This window comes from Sinohyriopsis cumingii, chromosome 16, assembly GCF_028554795.1.
Source record: "Sinohyriopsis cumingii isolate HCF-2022 chromosome 16, ASM2855479v2, whole genome shotgun sequence".
NCBI classification, from domain to species: domain Eukaryota; kingdom Metazoa; phylum Mollusca; class Bivalvia; order Unionida; family Unionidae; genus Sinohyriopsis; species Sinohyriopsis cumingii.
The window spans coordinates 74910031-74930038 of NC_142976.1; the positions used below are offsets into that span (position 1 = coordinate 74910031).

The 20008-nt window shown below is 36.2% G+C and overlaps 1 protein-coding gene across 1 annotated transcript in view; it reads right to left on the reverse strand.

The window, feature by feature from the left end:
* Positions 1–20008, reverse strand: part of LOC149780799 (glutathione reductase, mitochondrial-like) — a 50587-nt gene that overhangs the window by 8376 nt on the left and 22203 nt on the right. Inside the window, exons 5-10 of the mRNA XM_089937877.1 lie at positions 17938–17992; positions 15912–16011; positions 14113–14199; positions 11050–11184; positions 8495–8606; positions 7028–7159 (exon numbers count right to left, since the gene is read on the reverse strand). Of these exons, the coding sequence (XP_089794003.1) occupies positions 7028–7159; positions 8495–8606; positions 11050–11184; positions 14113–14199; positions 15912–16011; positions 17938–17992 (621 nt within the window). The remainder of the gene's footprint in view (positions 1–7027; positions 7160–8494; positions 8607–11049; positions 11185–14112; positions 14200–15911; positions 16012–17937; positions 17993–20008) is intronic.

Genomic DNA, 20008 nt, shown 5'->3' on the forward strand with positions numbered 1-20008 from the left:
GGCGTTAAACCCCACAACAACAACAACAACGTTAATCATCCTACCTATACTTTGTTTAACCTCTGAGGAATTCCCCATACAAAGATAACCCACTCTCCTAACTTGTCAGCAACACAACTGGAGGCAACATGGTTAAGTCTGTGAAGAAGAAATGAGATCTTCAAACCACATAAATTTCCAGAATTCAGCGAAAGAAGTGCAGGGGAGGTTGTGCTGATGTCAAATGGGTCTGGTAGACACCTGTGCGACTGAGAAGTGGCCTACCACATCAAGAGTGTGTTGAGCGGAGCAAAGTCTCGTTGATAAAAGAGTGTGTTGAGCGGAGCAAAGTCTCGTTGATAAAAGCTCAAGTTCACTGTGCATGCCAACAGCCTCTGCAATAGCTTCGACAGAGGCATTACAGTCAAAGACAAGACTCGTAGAGATTGCTCCAATTTTGTGAGAATTTTTTTCAAGAAGCAACTCTGTTCTGGTGAGAGGTCAGACTTCAAACATGTTGTGACGGCTTGAGGGGTTATGTCCTTTTTCCCCATGTTTAATTTGGAGAAAGAGGCATCTATCTGGTTCTGTTGGGGTGTGTCAATATTGGAGAGAGGTTGTCTGATGATGCTTCAATTACCCACGTACAACAACCAAGTCCTGCCAACAAAACTGGGTTGCAACATATGAACCACTGAACCATCTGATCGAGACTGTAGGTATACTGGGTCAACATAAATAGCAAGTAATTAATTGATTCTGCATGCTGAAGCTAATGCTATCATTAAACAGGTGCTGCATGAAAGGAGCTACAGAGGCATGTAATAAAAGCAATTGGAAGGATAAGGCAAGATGTTGCTTGTTGGATGAGGTGATAGTTGTTGTTGTTGTTGTTGTTGTGGGGTTAAACGCCATTTTTCAGCACAAGATAGGCTAGTATAAATGGTGGAGGAAGAACTCAGGAATACAATAGAAAGAACCACCAACCCACGAGAAACTAATGGCAAACTTTCCCACATAACCACATAGGCTGAATCTGAGACTCAAACCCATGCAGACAGAGGTGAGATGGCAGTGATCTGTAATGGAGAGCAATTCAGCCACTCAGGGCCCCCTTTGGATGAGAACATGTGCTTCAACACAGAAGATCAAAGTATGCACTAATGCACTGTGTGCCACCTCGAGAATTATCATTCATATTCCAGCACTTGACTCCCAGGCATGTGTATTGTCTGTCTTGTCTTCAAGCCTGAAAATCGCTAGAGATGTCAAGTGCAAAAACAAAGATGTGGCCACTATATCACAAATGAGCTTCAAAGTGGCATGCAGGATGCCTTTATCTACCATATAGGAAGTAGTGAGGTCAGATTGACTGCAGCGTAGTTCTTGTCTAAAATTAGGCGATCTGTGAAGAAGGCATCTGAAAGGCTCTTATAACAACAAGAGTCGAAAATTGCTGGAAGTTGCCTCTCAGAAGAAAAAGGATTTTTGGAATCGCCTCCATTACTGATCTTGGAAGGCAGATCTCTGAAATTTCCTAGAATATTCCCGACTGCAGTGGAAGAAGGAAGGAAAGGATGACTTCCCAAATCTCAAAATAGACTGAGGTATTGACCCAGTATGCCAGTGTAGAAGAGGGAGTTTGCAAACCTTCTGAGTTCAGCAACACCCCATAAATTCCACCTAAAAGCCATACTCAGTCCACTCCATAGTGGGATCTCGATATGAATCATCACCAGGATTATCAACACATTCAGTGTGTGAGCTGTGCTGGTTTGGGCACTAGCAATATCGGGATAATATATTCCAAGGAAGACACAGATGAGGCGTGGCAGTCATCTCTAAGCATGGCAAAGTACAGTCCATGAGTGTAAGATATGAGTAAGTAGTTAGTTGACTCCACAGAATATAGTCTGCAAATAAGTATGGATGGCTTGATAAAATAAAAAAACAGCCATTAAGCATGTCAGAAGTATGGATAGTAGACTGTTGTACTGCTGGAATAATGGCAATGTTAGTCGGATGTTTGGATCTATTAATTAGATCCTTGGAAATGTGAACAAGGCATAGGATGATATATTGTTGATTTTTGAGAGATTAACACCATTTCTCAGTGCAAGATAGGCTATAGACGAAGGACAGTATAACTGGTGGAGGAAGAACCCAGGAATACCCTTGCGAGAACCACCGACCCATAAGAAGTTACAGGCAGCATTCTCACATACTGACAGTGGTCAAGCTTAATATTCTAACCCACCTGGATAGAGGTGAGATGGTAGTGATTGGTAAAGGAGAGTACTTTAGACCACTTGACCACCTGGATAGAGGTGAGATGGCAGTGATTGGTAAAGGAGAGTACTTTAGACCACTTGACCACCTGGATAGAGGTGAGATGGCAGTGATCGGTAAAGGAGAGTACTTTAGACCATTTGACCACCTGGATAGAGGTGAGATGGCAGTGATTGGTAAAGGAGAGTACTTTAGGCCACTTGACCACCTGGATAGAGGTGAGATGGCAGTGATTGGTAAAGGAGAGTACTTTAGACCACTTGACCACCTGGATAGAGGTGAGATGGCAGTGATTGGTAAAGGAGAGTACTTTAGACCACTTGACCACCTGGATAGAGGTGAGATGGCAGTGATTGGTAAAGGAGAGTACTTTAGACCACTTGACCACCTGGGACAATATGTAACAGTTAATGAACAGTATGGACTGAGAGACAGCTGGATGATATGGTTGGCAGAATTACGACATCAAAAAAGAAGTACGGCTAAACTATATGGATCCAGATGACTGGGCAGTATGGTCATCAGGGGCCAAGACAACATAAAACGTGAGATGCAACTAGATGGTATGGATCAAGATCCAGATGACTGGGCAGTATGGTCATCAGGGCCCAAGACAACATAAAACTTGAGATGCAACTAGATGGTATAGAACAAGATCCAGAGGAATGGGCAGTATGGTCATCAGGGGCCAAGACAGCATAAAACTTGAGATGCAACTAGATGGTATGGATCAAAAGCCAGATGACTGGGCAGTATGGTCATCAGGGGCCAAGACAGCATAAAACTTGAGATGTAACTAGATGGTATGGATCAAGATCCAGAGGAATGGGCAGTATGGTCATCAGGGGCCAAGCCAGCATAAAACTTGAGATGCAACTAGATGGTATGGATCGAGAGCCAGATGACTGGGCAGTATGGTCATCAGGGGCCAAGACAGCATAAAACTTGACTCAGATGCAACTAGATGGTATGGATCAAGATCCAGACGAATGGGCAGTACAGTCATCAGGGGCCAAGCCAGCATAAAATGTAAGATGCAACTAGATGGTATGGATCAAGATCCAGAGGAATGGGCAGTATGGTCATCAGGGGCCAAGCCAGCATAAAACTTGAGATGCAACTAGATGGTATGGATCAAGATCCAGAGGAATGGACTTTACAGTCAGTAGCTGAGATGGCATCAAAACTGAGGTGCAACTAAATGGCATGGCTCATTCAAATCAATTATAAGCTCCATCTGCACAGACATACAATGTACTGTAAATTGTTGCTACACTGTCTATTCAAGTTGGTGGCATTTGTCTTTTTTTCTATACGATATATATTTAGGATATCTATGTCTTTTGAGTAGATATATGGAAATATTTCATGAGCAAAGTGGAAACATTGTATTGTATTGAGCACAAAGTCATAAGTTTTAATACTCTAGTGGGTCTACAACTGAAACATTTTAAGATTTATTCATCCAGAAGTCATGGAGGGAGAAAGAGGAAGACAGGAAGACAAGATAAAAGAAATAGAAAAAGATAAATGAAATAGGCCTAACTATGGAATACAGGTTTGAATAATATACATTAGGGTTTATTTATTTCCTAAATGGAGAAAGAAAGTAGTTCCAAAAGTGATATTGCCACTCTGATGATAAAAGTGGTATTGCTACTGCTATTGTTTTTCCACTGATAAATCTCAATATCTCAACATGAAATACATAATAAAAAAGTTTAATTTCTCAGCATAAAAAGGAAAATCTGTTTATATGGCTCTGTCTCTCCTTAATATACAGGGATTAAGCCCTGAATCATAACTTTAAATTTGTTGATAACCAGAAGGTTATGAGTTCAATATCTACTATCCTTGATCAGCCTGGATCAACTACCAACATTCTCTTGAAATTTTTTAAGGTCAAGGTTTGTAAAAAAAATTATCATACTTTCATACATTTATTATATATGTGCATTTGACATGATTATAGTTGTTCAGCATAGAGGTTACAATGCATTATCAGTTAATTTGCACATAGCTTTTTTCCTTGGTAAAATTCCAATCATCCACAAAAGCTGTAACAATTCATTCATTTTAAAAACTAGTCTTATAAATGTTATAATCAAATTATAATAAACTAAGATTGTTACTTGTCATATTATTATTTTATATTTTAGTTCAGTTTAAAATACAAATCATTCATTATGATCCTTGCAGTGTGTTATTTTGTTATTTTTTATAAACGTATGCATACTGTAATCTAAAATTATGCTCAATGTTTAAAATTTTGTCTGCAACATTGGAAGAAATGTTGATAAGCCCAAAAGATATGATTCTAAATAATCTTTCTCTTACATTACTTCCTTTGCTTTCTAATTAAAACTGGCTTCCTTTTTACTTTCTAATTAAAACTGGCTTCCTATTTGCTTTCTAATTCAAACTGGCTTCCTATTTGCTTTCTAATTAAAACGGGCTTCCTATTTGCTTTCTAATTAAAACTTGCTTCCTTTACTTTCTAATTAAAACTTGCTTCCTTTACTTTCTAACTAAAACTGACTTCCTTTGCTTTCTAATTAAAACTGGCTTCCTATTTGCTTTCTAATTAAAACTGGCTTCCTTTGCTTTCTAATTAAAACTGGCTTCCTTTGCTTTCTAATTAAAACTGGCTTCCTATTTGCTTTCTAATTAAAACTGACTTCCTTTACTTTCTAATTAAATCTGGCTTCCTTTACTTTCTCATTAAAACTGGCTTCCTTTACTTTCTAATTAAAACTGGCTTCCTTTGCTTTCTAATGAAATCTGGCTTCCTTTACTTTCTAATTAAAACTGACTTCCTTTACTTTCTAATTAAAACTGGCTTCCTTTGCTTTCTAATTAAAACTGGCTTCCTTTACTTTCTAATTAAAACTGACCTCCTTTACTTTCTAATTCAATCTGGTTTCCCTTACTTTCTAATTAAAACTAGCTTCCTTTACTTTCTAATTAAAACTGGCTTCCTTCACTTTCTAATTAAAACTGGCTTCCTTCACTTTCTAATTAAAACTGGCTTCCTTTGCTTTCTAATTAAAACTGACTTCCTTTACTTTCTAATTAAAACTGACTTCCTTTACTTTCTAATTAAATCTGGCTTCCTTTACTTTCTAATTAAAACTGGCTTCCTTTACTTTCTCATTAAAACTGGCTTCCTTTACTTTCTAATTAAAACTGGCTTCCTTTGCTCTCTAATTAAATCTGGCTACCTTTACTTTCTAATTAAAACTGGCTTCCTTTACTTACTAATTAAAACTGCTTCCTATTTGCTTTCCAATTAAAACTGGCTTCCTTTACTTTCTAATTAAATCTGGCTTCCTTTACTTTCTAATTAAAACTGTCTTCCTTTACTTTCTAATTAAATCTGGCTTCCTTTACTTTCTAATTAAATCTGTCTTGCTTTACTTTCTAATTAAATCTATCTTCCTTTTTGCTTTCTAATTAAAACTGGCAAATAACTGAATGCACTGTATGTGTCTATACAGTTTCAATATGAAAAGATTAGTCTAAGAATAGATTCTCTTGACATTCCACAAATGTTTTAAAGAATAATCTAACATAAATATGATAAAAATCTGATCTGAAATAAGACCTGAAGAGCAGTAACAAGCTCAATCAAATGCGGTATTTCATTAATATGCATGAATGTCATTCACAATCAAATGCAGTACCTCATTAATATGCATGGCTGTCATTCACAATCAAATGCAGTACCTCATTCATATGCATGGCTGTCATTCACAATCAAATGCAGTACCTCATTATATTATATGCATCGCTGTCATTCACAATCAAATGCAGTACCTCATTCATATGCATGGCTGTCATTCACAATCAAATGCAGTACCTCATTCATATGCATGGCTGTCATTCACAATCAAATGCAGTACCTCATTATATTATATGCATGGCTGTCATTCACAATCAAATGCAGTACCTCATTAATATGCATGGCTGTCATTCACAATCAAATGCAGTACCTCATTATATTATATGCATGGTTGTCATTCACAATCAAATGCAGTACCTCATTAATATGCATGGCTGTCATTCACAATCAAATGCAGTACCTCATTATATTATATGCATGGCTGTCATTCACAATCAAATGCAGTACCTCATTATATTATATGCATGGCTGTCATTCACAATCAAATGCAGTACCTCATTAATATGCATGGCTGTCATTCACAATCAAATGTAGTACCTCATTAATGAATGTCATTCACAATCAAATGCAGTACCTCATTAATATGCATGGCTGTCATTCACAATCAAATGCAGTACCTCATTAATATGCATGGCTGTCATTCACAATCAAATGCAGTACCTCATTAATATGCATGGCTGTCATTCACAATCAAATGCAGTACCTCATTAATATGCATGGCTGTCATTCACAATCAAATGCAGTACCTCATTAATATGCATGGCTGTCATTCACAATCAAATGCAGTACCTCATTAATATGCATGGATGTCATTCACAATTGAACTTATCCAGGATCTTGATTGATATAATTCTGCAATGTAAGCATAATCAAATTCTCATCAGAAATGAAGCCTTTATGGTGTTCATAAGCAACTGTTGACTGTTGATGTACAGAAGATGGACAACATACGATTGTTGCAGGGTCATACCAAGAAGTAATGATAATGGTTATTAACTGATCAGTTCTCCTATTTACAAAATTAAAGCGCTAAAAATGTGTCCTAAATCAAAGATCAAATTTTGTACTCTCCCTTACCTTCTGTAAGGCCAATAGTGCCCACAGGTGGATGGGCAAAAACAACGGTGGGAATATTATTATAATCGAGTTTGAGACCTATCTTGTTGTCAAATAATCTGTGAGCTAGTCGCCGACCTGCTGCAATTGCCACTGAAACAGAAATCATGGCACAGTGATGAATTACACATGTATGTGCTAATGGTAGATCTATTGTGTTAAAGAAAAGATAGCTGTCATCCATATTGCATTGTACATTCTGAATATGTAGATCACAATATTGTAGCATTATTAAAATGCAGTGAATATTAATGTTAATGCATAAGCAATTTAAAATTTCATTCCAATCACATGGTCTACACATTTCCTGTTCTTAGAAATTTATTTGTTAGAAAAACTTTCTCTTGGCAAAGTAAACTAAATATATAGTTATTTGATAATAGTATTATCTTTCATTTCTAACCACCTTTAAAAAAGTCTTAATCCTCAATTTAAAATAATCATTAAAAATAATTTAACAAAATATGTCAAAACTGGTACTATAGTGAGACAAAATTAATGCATAATTGTCAGTTGTTTTATGGAAATAAATAAGCATACACAATCTGCAAATAAAACAAACCACAGATGAAAAATAAAAATAAACTTCTATCAGCAGAATTTAATTTAAAACAGCATCTGCAAATCTATTTCTTGTTTGAAAGTTTGACATTGTAAATGTGGCATGCTGTACATCAAACTGGATTCTAAAATCCAGACCAAGTTGTAAACTTTTGGAACCACCTGTTCCTGGCAGGTCATGGTTACTTTTATCATCTTTATTATGATCTTTTCATCCCATAGGGTAAATTTAATAATTTCACCAAAATTAGTTTCCTCAATGAAATGGCTAAAATATCACACTCTGGTTAACATATTGTGATACACAGTGCTCATGAAAAATTGTTTTTCGTTTTTACAAACAGAGTTGTGGCAAAACAGATAAATGAGTGAACGTGGCATATTAGGAGTCCCTCCTTATTAATGGGAACAGTAACATCAATTTCTCTGGCAAGAATAACAAGCAACAAGATCCCCATTACACCATGTTTAATAGTCATCAATGTAAATTCTGTGCAGAAACCACTTTTCTTCCATCAGTAACAGTGACCTAGCTTTTTCAGATTTTGATTCCAAAATCAATACACTTAATCCTTATCCTACAAAGTTTGGTAACTGTAGATGGTGGGGAACTTGAGTTACTGTGTGAAAATATTTTTCTTTTTTGTAGTCAAAGTGACCTTGATCTCTGGCCTTTAGACCACACAATCTATAGGGTTCTTTCTTAGCCCAACTGAAAGCCATCTATGTTAGGTAACTTTAAAGGTGGAAAACACAAGTTATTGTGCAAAATCAAAACTGATAACAGAGAGATGGACAGATGGACCTAAATATGCTCTGCCATGATAATACAACCCACTGTGATGAGAATAGCTTACTGATCCATACCTGGTGTGAGCAAGAATTTGCCACAGACGTCTCCTAGGGCATGGATCCCAGGAACACTGGTGTCCTGGTATTCATCCACCTTTATATGGCCCTGCTTGTCCAGTTCCACACCCTGCAAAGAAAGACAGTGATAGAAAAAAAAAATGAATTCAGACAGGGATACATAATTAAACAAAGTTTTCAAAAAACCTTCAAAAATTCAAAGCCTTGTGTGAAAAAAACACCCATAAAGTACTGTTCCAAGTAACTCTGATGTCTTGGCCTTTGTGACCCACATATGAATTGTTTGGCCCATGTGACTAAACATTAATATTTTTGGTCCATCTGTCCCTGACCATGCACCATTCATTCCATGTGACCATAATAATGCACATTTGTTTCATATTACCATGAAAGTACATTCTAGTTAATGTGACCCTGTACTTGCATGTTTTGGTTCATTTGCCCTTTGCCTGTGTTACCCTATCCATGTACACAATATGACAGTGACCATGTTGACCTTTTGCCCATGTTATTCTAACAATGTACAAAATATGATGGTGACCACGCTGAACTTTTGCCTGTTTTACCCTATCCCTGTACACAATATGACAGTGACCATGTTGACCATTTGCCTGTGTTACCCTAACCATGTACACAATATGACAGTGACCATACTGACCTTTTGGCTGTGTGACCCTAACCATGTACACAACATGACGGTGACCATGCTGACCATTTGCCTGTGTGACCCTAACCATGTACACAATATGACGGTGACCATGTTGACCTTTTGGCTCATATAACCCTTCATGTTTCTGTTCTATGTGAACCTGAACATTAACCATTTCACTCGTATAATCCTGCCCTTGTATCATCTGTATCATGTAACCAGCACAATGTACCTTTTGGTATAAATAATGCTTGGAATCATAAATAGCCAAAATGAAGACTTTATTTCACTCAAGAAAATAAAATAGCAACTTTGAAAAACAAGGTGAAAAAGCTGATGCTTAAATGGACAGACAGCTGAATATTGTAATGCTTTTTCTTAAATTTCATAGCTGCCGACCCCCCTGTATAAAAACATTGACTGATTATGACAAAAATACTGATTTTCAGGAACAAATACGGATTTTTTTAATTTTAACACATTTGTAACTATTTACAATATCTAAGACCATCAGTAAAGTAGTGCAGTACCTTACTTAATTATTTAATATCAAAGATGCATGTGTTACACTCAAGCACCTTCTGAACAGGCACCCTGTTCCTGCACCACAAACTCAGGCACAGGCTGTTTATATGAGCCTTATTCACACCTTGATTTTTTCTTTCTTCAAGTCATTATCAATTTCAATGTAGCATCTTTCATTGATGATCTGAATTCTGTGTGATTTTCTTAATTAACTGTTTTCGTTCTAGCATGCGAGTAATCTTTTGTGATTTTACTGTCTGGAAAACATGTGCAAAATAAATCGCCAGCAACTCTAGTAACTGAAAGAGAGAAAAGTTCATCTCTAAAAGAAATGTAATAAACTGAATTCTGATATAATTACATCAAGGTTCTCTCTGGTATTTATATATGCTGTAAGTTCAGGTTGAGTTGTTGATGATGAAGCAGAAAGCTGATGATTATTACCTTTTTCATGCTCTTGTATGTCATGGGTGCCTCCATGCCAAATAGCAAAATCACATTACACAATTTGCAAAACGTAAAGTTTTCTCCTTTACTAGAAGGTTTCACAAATCTAAACAAGATGGTGCAAACGTTCTTCCAGTTCTGTTTTCTTGTCTTTCCTGGAGAAAATTCTGAATATTCTGCTTTCCTTTTTGTCATGAACAGAAGTTGAATATTATGAAGATGAGATACAGTGATAGTAGCAACTGTTTGCAAAATCAAATATGGTGGATAACGACAGGCATGGTAGCCTCAATTTTGAATGAACCAATCATATTTTAGAACTCTATTCCTATACACATGTACACCCATATTCAGATCCAAAATACAGGACAAATACTGGAAAAATGGGAAATTTGGCAGCTATGTACCTTTTCTGATATATTTTGAAAGAAAGAATAATGACATGTTCACTGGACCTAATTTTGATATCTTTTGAAAGAAAAACAAAAATGGTTCCCTGGACCTAACCTTGTTCAAAATGACTGAATATCAACACCAAACTTCAAACGGCACATTACAACACCATACATGTAGCTTTCCAGAATATCAAATATATTTATATGCTTACTGAACTACAGAGAATATAAAATATTTTGCAGCTGTTCATACCTCAGATTATTTCCAACTCTGAATGGAGTGATATATTTGCTTTTTGCAAGCCTCATCAAACTTTGATGCATTGAAGATTTTACTTTTACTTTGAGATGAAAATGTTACAACCTCATCAAACTTTGATGCATTGAAGATTTTACTTTTACTCTGAGATGAAAATGTTACAACTTCATCAAACTTTAATGCATTGAAGATTTTACTTTTACTCTGAGATGAAAATGTGTCAACATGCTTTTACACATTTTAACAATAACTTAGATAATAGTCTACAACTGCTCACCAATTTTTCTATACCAATATTGTCTGTATTTGGCACTCTTCCAATAGCCCATAGTAAGCAGTTGACCTCTGCCATCTGACCTGCTGTTGTATCTAGGGTCAATGTCCCATCTGCCTTCTTTGTGACAGATTTTACCTAAAAAAGACATAGAAAAGGTATATGGCAATCAGTAAATCTTTTTAGAATCTCTAAAATTCTTTACTCTGAAGATTGGAGCGGTGGAGGGTGGGGAGGTAGCTGGAGGATGGAAATGGAAGGAGATGACAGGAAGAATGGGGGTGCATAGCAAGTTCCAAATAGTGTTAGACAAAACAGCCATCAGATGCAATTTTCCAACATGGCAAAATAATTTTATGATAGACAATATTGGCCACTGTTATTTTCTCCTTTGTCAATTGTGTAAAGACACATAGGCAGTTGCCATTAGAAATCTGAATATGCTGTTTTGGCTACAACTGGAAATGCAAAGGGGGGGGGGTCTAAAGTAAAGATAATAATATCATAATATCAGCATTGATAACTTAAGAAACATAACATTATCTATCTTGTAGGAAATATTTCTCTTCTTGAACATATAACACTGCCTAAAAGTTGGGTCCAAAAGCAAACAATAGAGACCTGATCTGCCATAGCATAATGCGCTCTCAGATTAGGATCTATTTTGCTTGTTCTTTTGATTAGTCTGAACAAACTGCATAGACTCAGACCAGCCAGTGCATCATGTGACAGCAGATCTGGGTCCACGGATGAATTTGACTTATAAGTGAGTATATATAACAGATTAGATCTGGTAGTGATCTTGAACAAAGTTAACATTTTACATAAATGTATAAGCAACAAAGAAAAGAACTGCAATACAAGACATTTTTTTGACAGTAGTAAGAAATACTACTCAAGATGACACTTTTGATGTAGTCATTGAAGAAATAAACTCATGATACATAGAACAATAAGCAAAAATAAACAGATTTTTGTAGATCATAGATCTTAATACCAACATTTAGTAATGACTATCTACATCAATCCAATAGGATCTGCAAATGAATAAGTTCCCCCATAAATTAAAGTCAGTTAAAATTCACTTTCTGTTAAATATGTGCTGTTGTCCATTTTAAGTCTTTCTGTGATGTTTTCCTTAGTCCCACATGAGTATGAACATGTACAACAATGCATAATGTAAACAATAACATGTAAAACATGGCATAGTGTACAAGAGTAAGGCAGACTGCTCCGGTGGCATAGTGATTAGAGCGTCTGCCTCAGATGTGGAAGGTTGTGGGTTTGATCCCCAGCCGAGTCATACCAAAGACTTACAAAAATAGTACTATCAGCTGCCTCGCTCAGCATTAACAGGTTAGTGTTAGGACTGGTTGGCCTGGTGTCAGGATAATGTGACTGGGTGGGATATCATGCTGCATGCCTGCGACATGATGCCCCAGTGCTAGACATCACTATAAATTGCCATGCTGCAGACATCGTAGTGATATGACTGAAAAATTGCTAAAGCTATGTTAAAAATCCAAATCACACACACACATGAGTAAGAACATGTACAACAATGCCAAGTACATGAGTAAGAACATGTACAACAATGCCAAGTACATGAGTAAGAACATGTACAACAATGCATAGTGTATATGAGTAAGAACATGTAAAACAATACTTAGTGTACATGAGTAAGAACATGTAAAACAATACTTAGTGTACATGAGTAAGAACATGTACAACAATGCTTAGTGTACATGAATGAGAACATGTTCAACAATGCAGCATACATGAGTAAGAATGTGTACAACAATTCATAGTGTACATGAGTAAGAACATGTACAACAATGCTTAGTGTACATGAGTAAGAACATGTACAACAATGCAGCATACATGAATAAGAACATGTACAACAATGCAGCATACATGAATAAGAACATGTACAACAATGCAGCATACATGGATAAGAACATGCACAACAATGCAGCATACATGATTAAGAACATGTACAACAATGCATAGTGTACATGAGTAAGAACATGTACAACAATGCATAGTGTACTTGAGTAAGAACATGTACAACGATGCAGCATACATGAGTAAGAACATGTAAAACAATGCATAGTGTATATGAGTAACAAGTACAACAATGCATAGTGTCCATGATTAAGAACATGTAAAACAATGCATAGTGTACATGAGTAAGAACATGTACAACAATTCATAGTGTACATGAGTAACAAGTACAACAATGCATAGTGTCCATGATTAAGAACATGTAAAATGATGCATTGTGTACATGAGTAAGAACATGTACAACAATTCATAGTGTACATGAGTAAGAACATGTACAACAATGCATAGTGTACATGAGTAAGAACATGTACAACAATGCAGCATGCATGAATAAGAACATGTACAACAATGCATAGTGTACATGAGTAAGAACATGTACAACAATGCTTAGTGTACATGACTCATTGACTGTTTTGATTAGATAAAATGGACTAAGAGCCACCAGGAGTTACAATCTGAACTGATCTCTGAGAGATCCCTTTCTCTTGTTGTTTAAATTATTACTTGCTTATAAGTCCAATCCAACTGCAAACAACAAAGACCCTGATCAGCCATCACAGAATGCACATTGTGATCAGGGTCTATGCATATAAACAGTAACCTTTATACAATAGTTCCCACATAAAACAAACACCTTAGAATATGACAGACTGAATATAAATAGAATATACAATTTTCCATTGAAAAAATTTGAAATTTTTTCAATGAACACTTTACATCCTATGACTGCCAGTAGCTTCCTGTGGGTCGGTGGTTCTTTCTGTGTTTTTTCCGGGTTCCTCCTCCACCAATAATACTGGCCGCCATGTATAGCCCATCGTGTGCTAAAAAATGGCGTTAAACCCTACAACAACAACAACATCATATGACAGGTCTTAACAAAACCTAAACACAGAACTGAACCAGACAGAAAGAAAGAAAAACAATATGACTGCCAACAATCAAGCAGCAATTAAATAAATCACGGCAAAATTTATCTGCAAGGATAAAATAACAGCTTACTTGAGTTGACCTCATGACCTTGACCCCTGCTTTCTCCATGGCATCGGTCACAAAACTGCTGACCATTTCATCAAAATTCCGCAGAACCTGCAAGATTTATATAAACTATTGTCTCTGTGGATACATTAACAAAATTAAAGGCTTAAATCTTTACTGTGGGTGGATTTCTCAATGAAAATAAAAACTTAACTTAAGATGGACCCTACATGATTACTCCTAGGCCCAACCTGGTCTGTTGTCCATACTCATATTTGCCATGTATAGAATAATGGGGACATAGGATTGACAGTAATATGTTCTAAAGTACTTATAAGTCAATCATACTGCATACTCTGGTAGCCTAGTGGTTAGAGTGTCAGCCTCAGATGCAGGTTTGAACCCTGGCCGAGTCATACCAAAGACTTATAAAAATGTTACTAACAGCTGCCTCGCTTAGCGCTCAGCATTAAGAGGTTAGTGTTAGGACTGGTTGGCTGGCATCAGAATAATGTGACTGGATGGGACATGATGCTACATGCCTGCAGCATGATGCCCTAGTGCTAGACACCCACTGTGACCGTTCCAAAACAAACCATGAATACAGAGTACTACTCAGGTCTGTGTTCAATGCTAAATGAACTTTTTATGTGTTACAGTCCAGCACCTTCATTTAAACCAGTCAGCATATTATTGCCCTTTTCCCACCAACAGAATTTCCTCAGGTACAACAAAGTCCTTGGCAATTTGACTTTACATTTCACCAGTTTAAGTCACTTCAAAACATCGAACTAATCTTTCAAAGAATAAGCTTTCCTTTTTCTGGGCATCTTCATTGACAGATTACATGTCTTAATTCATTTGTAAATATGGGTAGTACTGAATTCACTTCTAATTCACAACAAAGTGACACTAATTGTTATTTGTAGTTACATTATGCAAATAAACATGTATCAGAGACTCACATTCTCTCTGGTTATTGACTAGTGCACTATGGTTATTGACCAGTGCACACTGGGCTGCAATCAAGCACTTATGTCGCTAGTTTTACATGACAAAATAAACTACAAGAGACAAGTTTACTGTAGGCCACTCTTTATTGACACTTGAACAGCAGCAGATCCAAGGGCTGCCACAAATTCTATGATCTGTTGTCATCCAAGGGCTGCCAGAAATTCTATGATCTGTTGTCATCCAAGGGCTGCCAGAAATTCTATGATCTGTTGTCATCCAAGTGTGACCTGCAATAAGCTCATCTCAGCAAGGCATGTTGTGAAAGATTTATTTAAGTCACTGATCTCCTGAAGTGACTTTAGTACTGAAGGATATTCAGACAGTCCTGTGTACTGTTACCAAACACGATAGCTGACATGGACCAAAAATATAATTGTGGCTCATTAGAGACACAGGTGGCTCATTCGAGACATAATATGTAATATAACCTGTTTGGAAAAAAATATCAAACATTTACTGAATTTAACAATGATTAGAGTAATTAATTAATTAATTACGGTAAAACACATTCTTGCAATGTCCAAATCAAGTACAAAGATGTAAAATTTTAGCTGATGAATGTTTTTAAAATCAGTTTAATCATTTTGGACATAAGGTCTATAGCATTACAAATTTATATCCGGAATTACATTATTGCAAGGTGTATTATAATGGAGTTTAGATGTAGGACAGTGTATCCTCATAACTGCTGAAATACTGTGTTAAAATAGAAGATGTCCATGTCATTCAACCAGTATTTCTAGACTGATATATTATACAAAATTAAATTAAGTAAAATAAACATGGATGTTGAAATGTGTATATTGTACCTTATCAAACCGGATCAAAATAGAGGTATCTGCACCAAGAGCATTGAATATGCCAGCCAACTCAACTGCTATGTAACCAGCTCCCACAACTACTACCTTTCTGTAACAAAAATTAGAATACTCAAAGTATTTACAAGAAGAAATTGTCCATAGTGAAATAAATGGAAGATTGGATAATGGAGGCCAAGCAAATTAAATGTAACACTATGCATATTATTTTAATATCACTCACTCAATTAGTTTTCATCAGATTTTGGGCATTCTGTTCTGGATAAGTCAATTTTTAGAAGATTTTATCTACTACTTACAAATTTTTCAAAACACAAAATAAAATTCAAAGGTCATTGTGCTGAAATAAATTGACAGTAACATTCTTTTATGGAAATCACAGCATACTAAAAATACTAAACACATATACACTTTACTTAACAAGCCATTTTATTTTGAAAATGAACCTGTTTATTAAACTAATTTCCAAATTTCTTGAATCTGATTAGACATTCAACGAGACAGCTCTTTATGTAAAGATTACCCCCTCTTAGTCTGAAAGTCATGGTCACTCATACTGACCATCACACGGTATGACATACTGACCAGCACATGATATGACATACTGATCATTACATGATGACACTGACCAGCACATGATGACATAATGACCAGCACATGGTATGACATACTGATCACATGGTATGACATACTAACCAACACATGGTATGACATCCTAATCATCACACGATATGACATACCGACCAGCACATGATACAACATACTGACCAGCACATGACATACTGATTATCATATGGTATGTCATGCCATTATCACCAGCTCAAGTTAAAATCATGATGGCTATAGGCAAGTGTGGGTGTATGTGTGATTTGTATTTTCAATGTAGCTTTAAACAAAAATCAGTCATATTGCTAAAATGTCTGCAGTGTGGCAGTTTATAGTGATGTCTAGCATTGGGGCATCGTGCTGCAGACATGTAGGATCACATCCCACCCAGTCACATTATCCTGACACCAGGCCAACCAGTTCTAACACTAACCTCTTAATGCTGAGTGACAAGCGAGGCAGCTGTTAGTACCATTTTTATAAGTCTCTGGTATGACTCAGTCGGGGATTGAACCCACGAACTCCTGCATCCGAGGCAGATGCTCTAAGCACTAGGCAACTGGAGTGGTGCTATAGGTAAGTAAAAAATATATAAATATGTGTCTGTATTCTGTAAAGACTTTAAATAATAAACTGTTTTTGTCCATTTTACTGGTGTCATATAACCTGCTGTAAACTCATCACCAATTCTACACCTACCTTAAAAATGCTCTCCCCCATGAGATTAAGTTTTGCATCAAGATGAAAATATAACTGATATATTGCTACATCACACACAACTTGGTTTTGAGGCTAACAAGTTTACACATTTCACTTGCTCTGACAGGATTTAAAATAGATTTGACAAATTACTGTATAATACAGAGGCAAAACTGTGTCCTGTTGCAGGAAATGATGCACATCATTTGATATACCAGATGTCATGGCAACTTCTTAGTCATACAAATGGTCAGTTTGGAATCTACACTCACTTTACAAGACAGCTGCTTGCATTTCCTCTAGCCATTCCAATCTCAAAGAAAATCCACTGACCTCTTTATTACATACATTACAGTCTCAAGGAAATTCATTGTTACTATTCTGCTGACCTCTTTCTTATATGCATTACAGCCTCAAGGGAAATTTATTGTTATTCAGCTAACCTCTTTATTACATGCATTACAATCTGAAGGGAAATCCACTGACCTCTTTATTACATGCATTACAGTCTCAAGGGAAATTTATTGTTATTCAGCTAACCTCTTTATTACATGCATTACAATCTCAAGGGAAATCCAATGTTACTATTCAGCTGACCTCTTTATTACATGCATTACAATCATTACTAAGGGATATCTCCAGGATTAACAAGACAATTCAATCATATTGCAAGAAACTATGTTGCCCTTTCTGAGACATCAAAATAACTTACTTTGGAAGATTTTCCAGTTCAAAGAAGCCATCACTGCTGATACCATACTCTGCACCTGTACGACAGAAAATAGGCATGTATTAGGGAGAGAATATTCTATTTGCAAGGATACTGTGTATGACAGATAACAGCCATTTATTAAGGAGAAAAAATCCTGTTTACTCCTGTATATTGTGTATGACATACAATAGTTAAATATTAAGCACATATAATCATGTTAACTCTTGTATATCCTGTATAACATACAATAGTCAAGTACTGTACTAAGGATAATACTCTATTTTCTCTAATTAAGTAGATATATAGATGTTAACTCTTGTATACTATGTATGATGGACAAAAGCCACATATCAAGGACAGAATATCCTTATTTTCTCTTGTATGTTGTGTATGACAGACAAAGCCTTGTATATTGTGAATAACAGACAAAAGCCAAGTACATTCTGAATGACAGACAAAAGCCTTGTACATTCTGAATGACAGACAAAAGTCTTGTATATTGTGAATGACAGACAAAAGCCATGTGTAATGTGAATGACAGACAAAAGCCTTGTATATTATGAATGAAAGACAAAAGCCATGAATGAGAGAGAGAATGATCTATATGCGTTTGTAAAATGTGTATCCAACTGCAAACAGTGCAGACCCAGATCTGTCAGCACATCGTACAAAGGCACATCTAGGACAAATAATGTATATACTCAAAAGTCAAGTTAAACTGCAAACTGCATGGATCCAGATCTTTCTTTTGCATAATAATCCAACAGATCAGAGTCTGTGCAGTTTGTCAGGAGTTATCAGTAGAACAAACAACAAAGACAGTGATCTGCTAGCTCATTATGCAATGGCAGATCTGGGTCTATGTTGTTTGTAGTTGGTCTAGCCTTACAAGCAAGTATATACAATAAACTGAAAAAAATGGAAACTTATTCAACACTACAGTGAGATAGAAAGAGAGAAGGAGAGACTGCAGAGTTGTGAAGGATTTACTGGAAATGGCAGGATTATGCATCGATTTACATGCTGATGTAAATAAATGCATAAATAAATACATAAATAAATAAATAAAAAATTAAATAAGAAAATAAATAAATAAATACTTGATAAGCAGATTCCATGAATTTTGTTTTATGTATATCTAAAAATAAAAGATGCTCCAATGGGCAAGCAATACTTGTAAAATTATTCTTGAAACCTAATAAAAAAAGATACTTTACTCAACCTGCCCCAACTCAGATAGATATAGAGATATATTTTGGATATGGAGATTTATCTTATAGTCCAAAAAATGGCAAAGCAAACTATAATTGATCCATCTTTGTTGGAAAATAAATGATAAAAATTGCATAACATCTGAGATTACCATGAAATCATCAGAAAGAAGCAGGGGAGACAAACAGAAATAAGCTTAATGATGAACAATTAACTTGTTTTCAGGTTTTAATAAATAAAAAATCCTCCCCTTGAAATAAATAATTCAGCTACAACCAAACACCCAAAAGAATAGTGTAGACACCCACATACCCAACAGAACATTGTCGACACAATCACACACAATGAACTGAATAGTGTAGACACCCACACACCCAATGGAACATTGTAGACACTCACACAAACAACTGAATGGGGTAGAAAACCACACACCTAACTGAACAGTGTAAACACCCACACACCCAACAGAACAGTATAAACACCCACACTTAACTAAACAGTGTAGACACCCAAACATCCAAATGAACAATGCAGACACCTGAACACCCAACTCAATGATGTAGACACTAACACAGCAAACCGAACAGTGTTGTTGTTGTTGTTGTTGTAGGGTTTAATGCCATTTTTCAGCAAAATATAGGCGAAACATGGCAGCCAGTATAACTGGTGGAGGAAGAACACTGGAAAACCCTGTGAAGAACTACTGACCTACAAGAATATACTGGCAATTTCTGATGTACCCATGTTAGCTGAGCCTGAGATTCAAAACCATGTAGACATGGGTGAGATGGCTGGCGCTTTAGACCACTCGGCCACTTGGGGTCTCAACTGGACAGTGTAAACACCCACACACTCAACG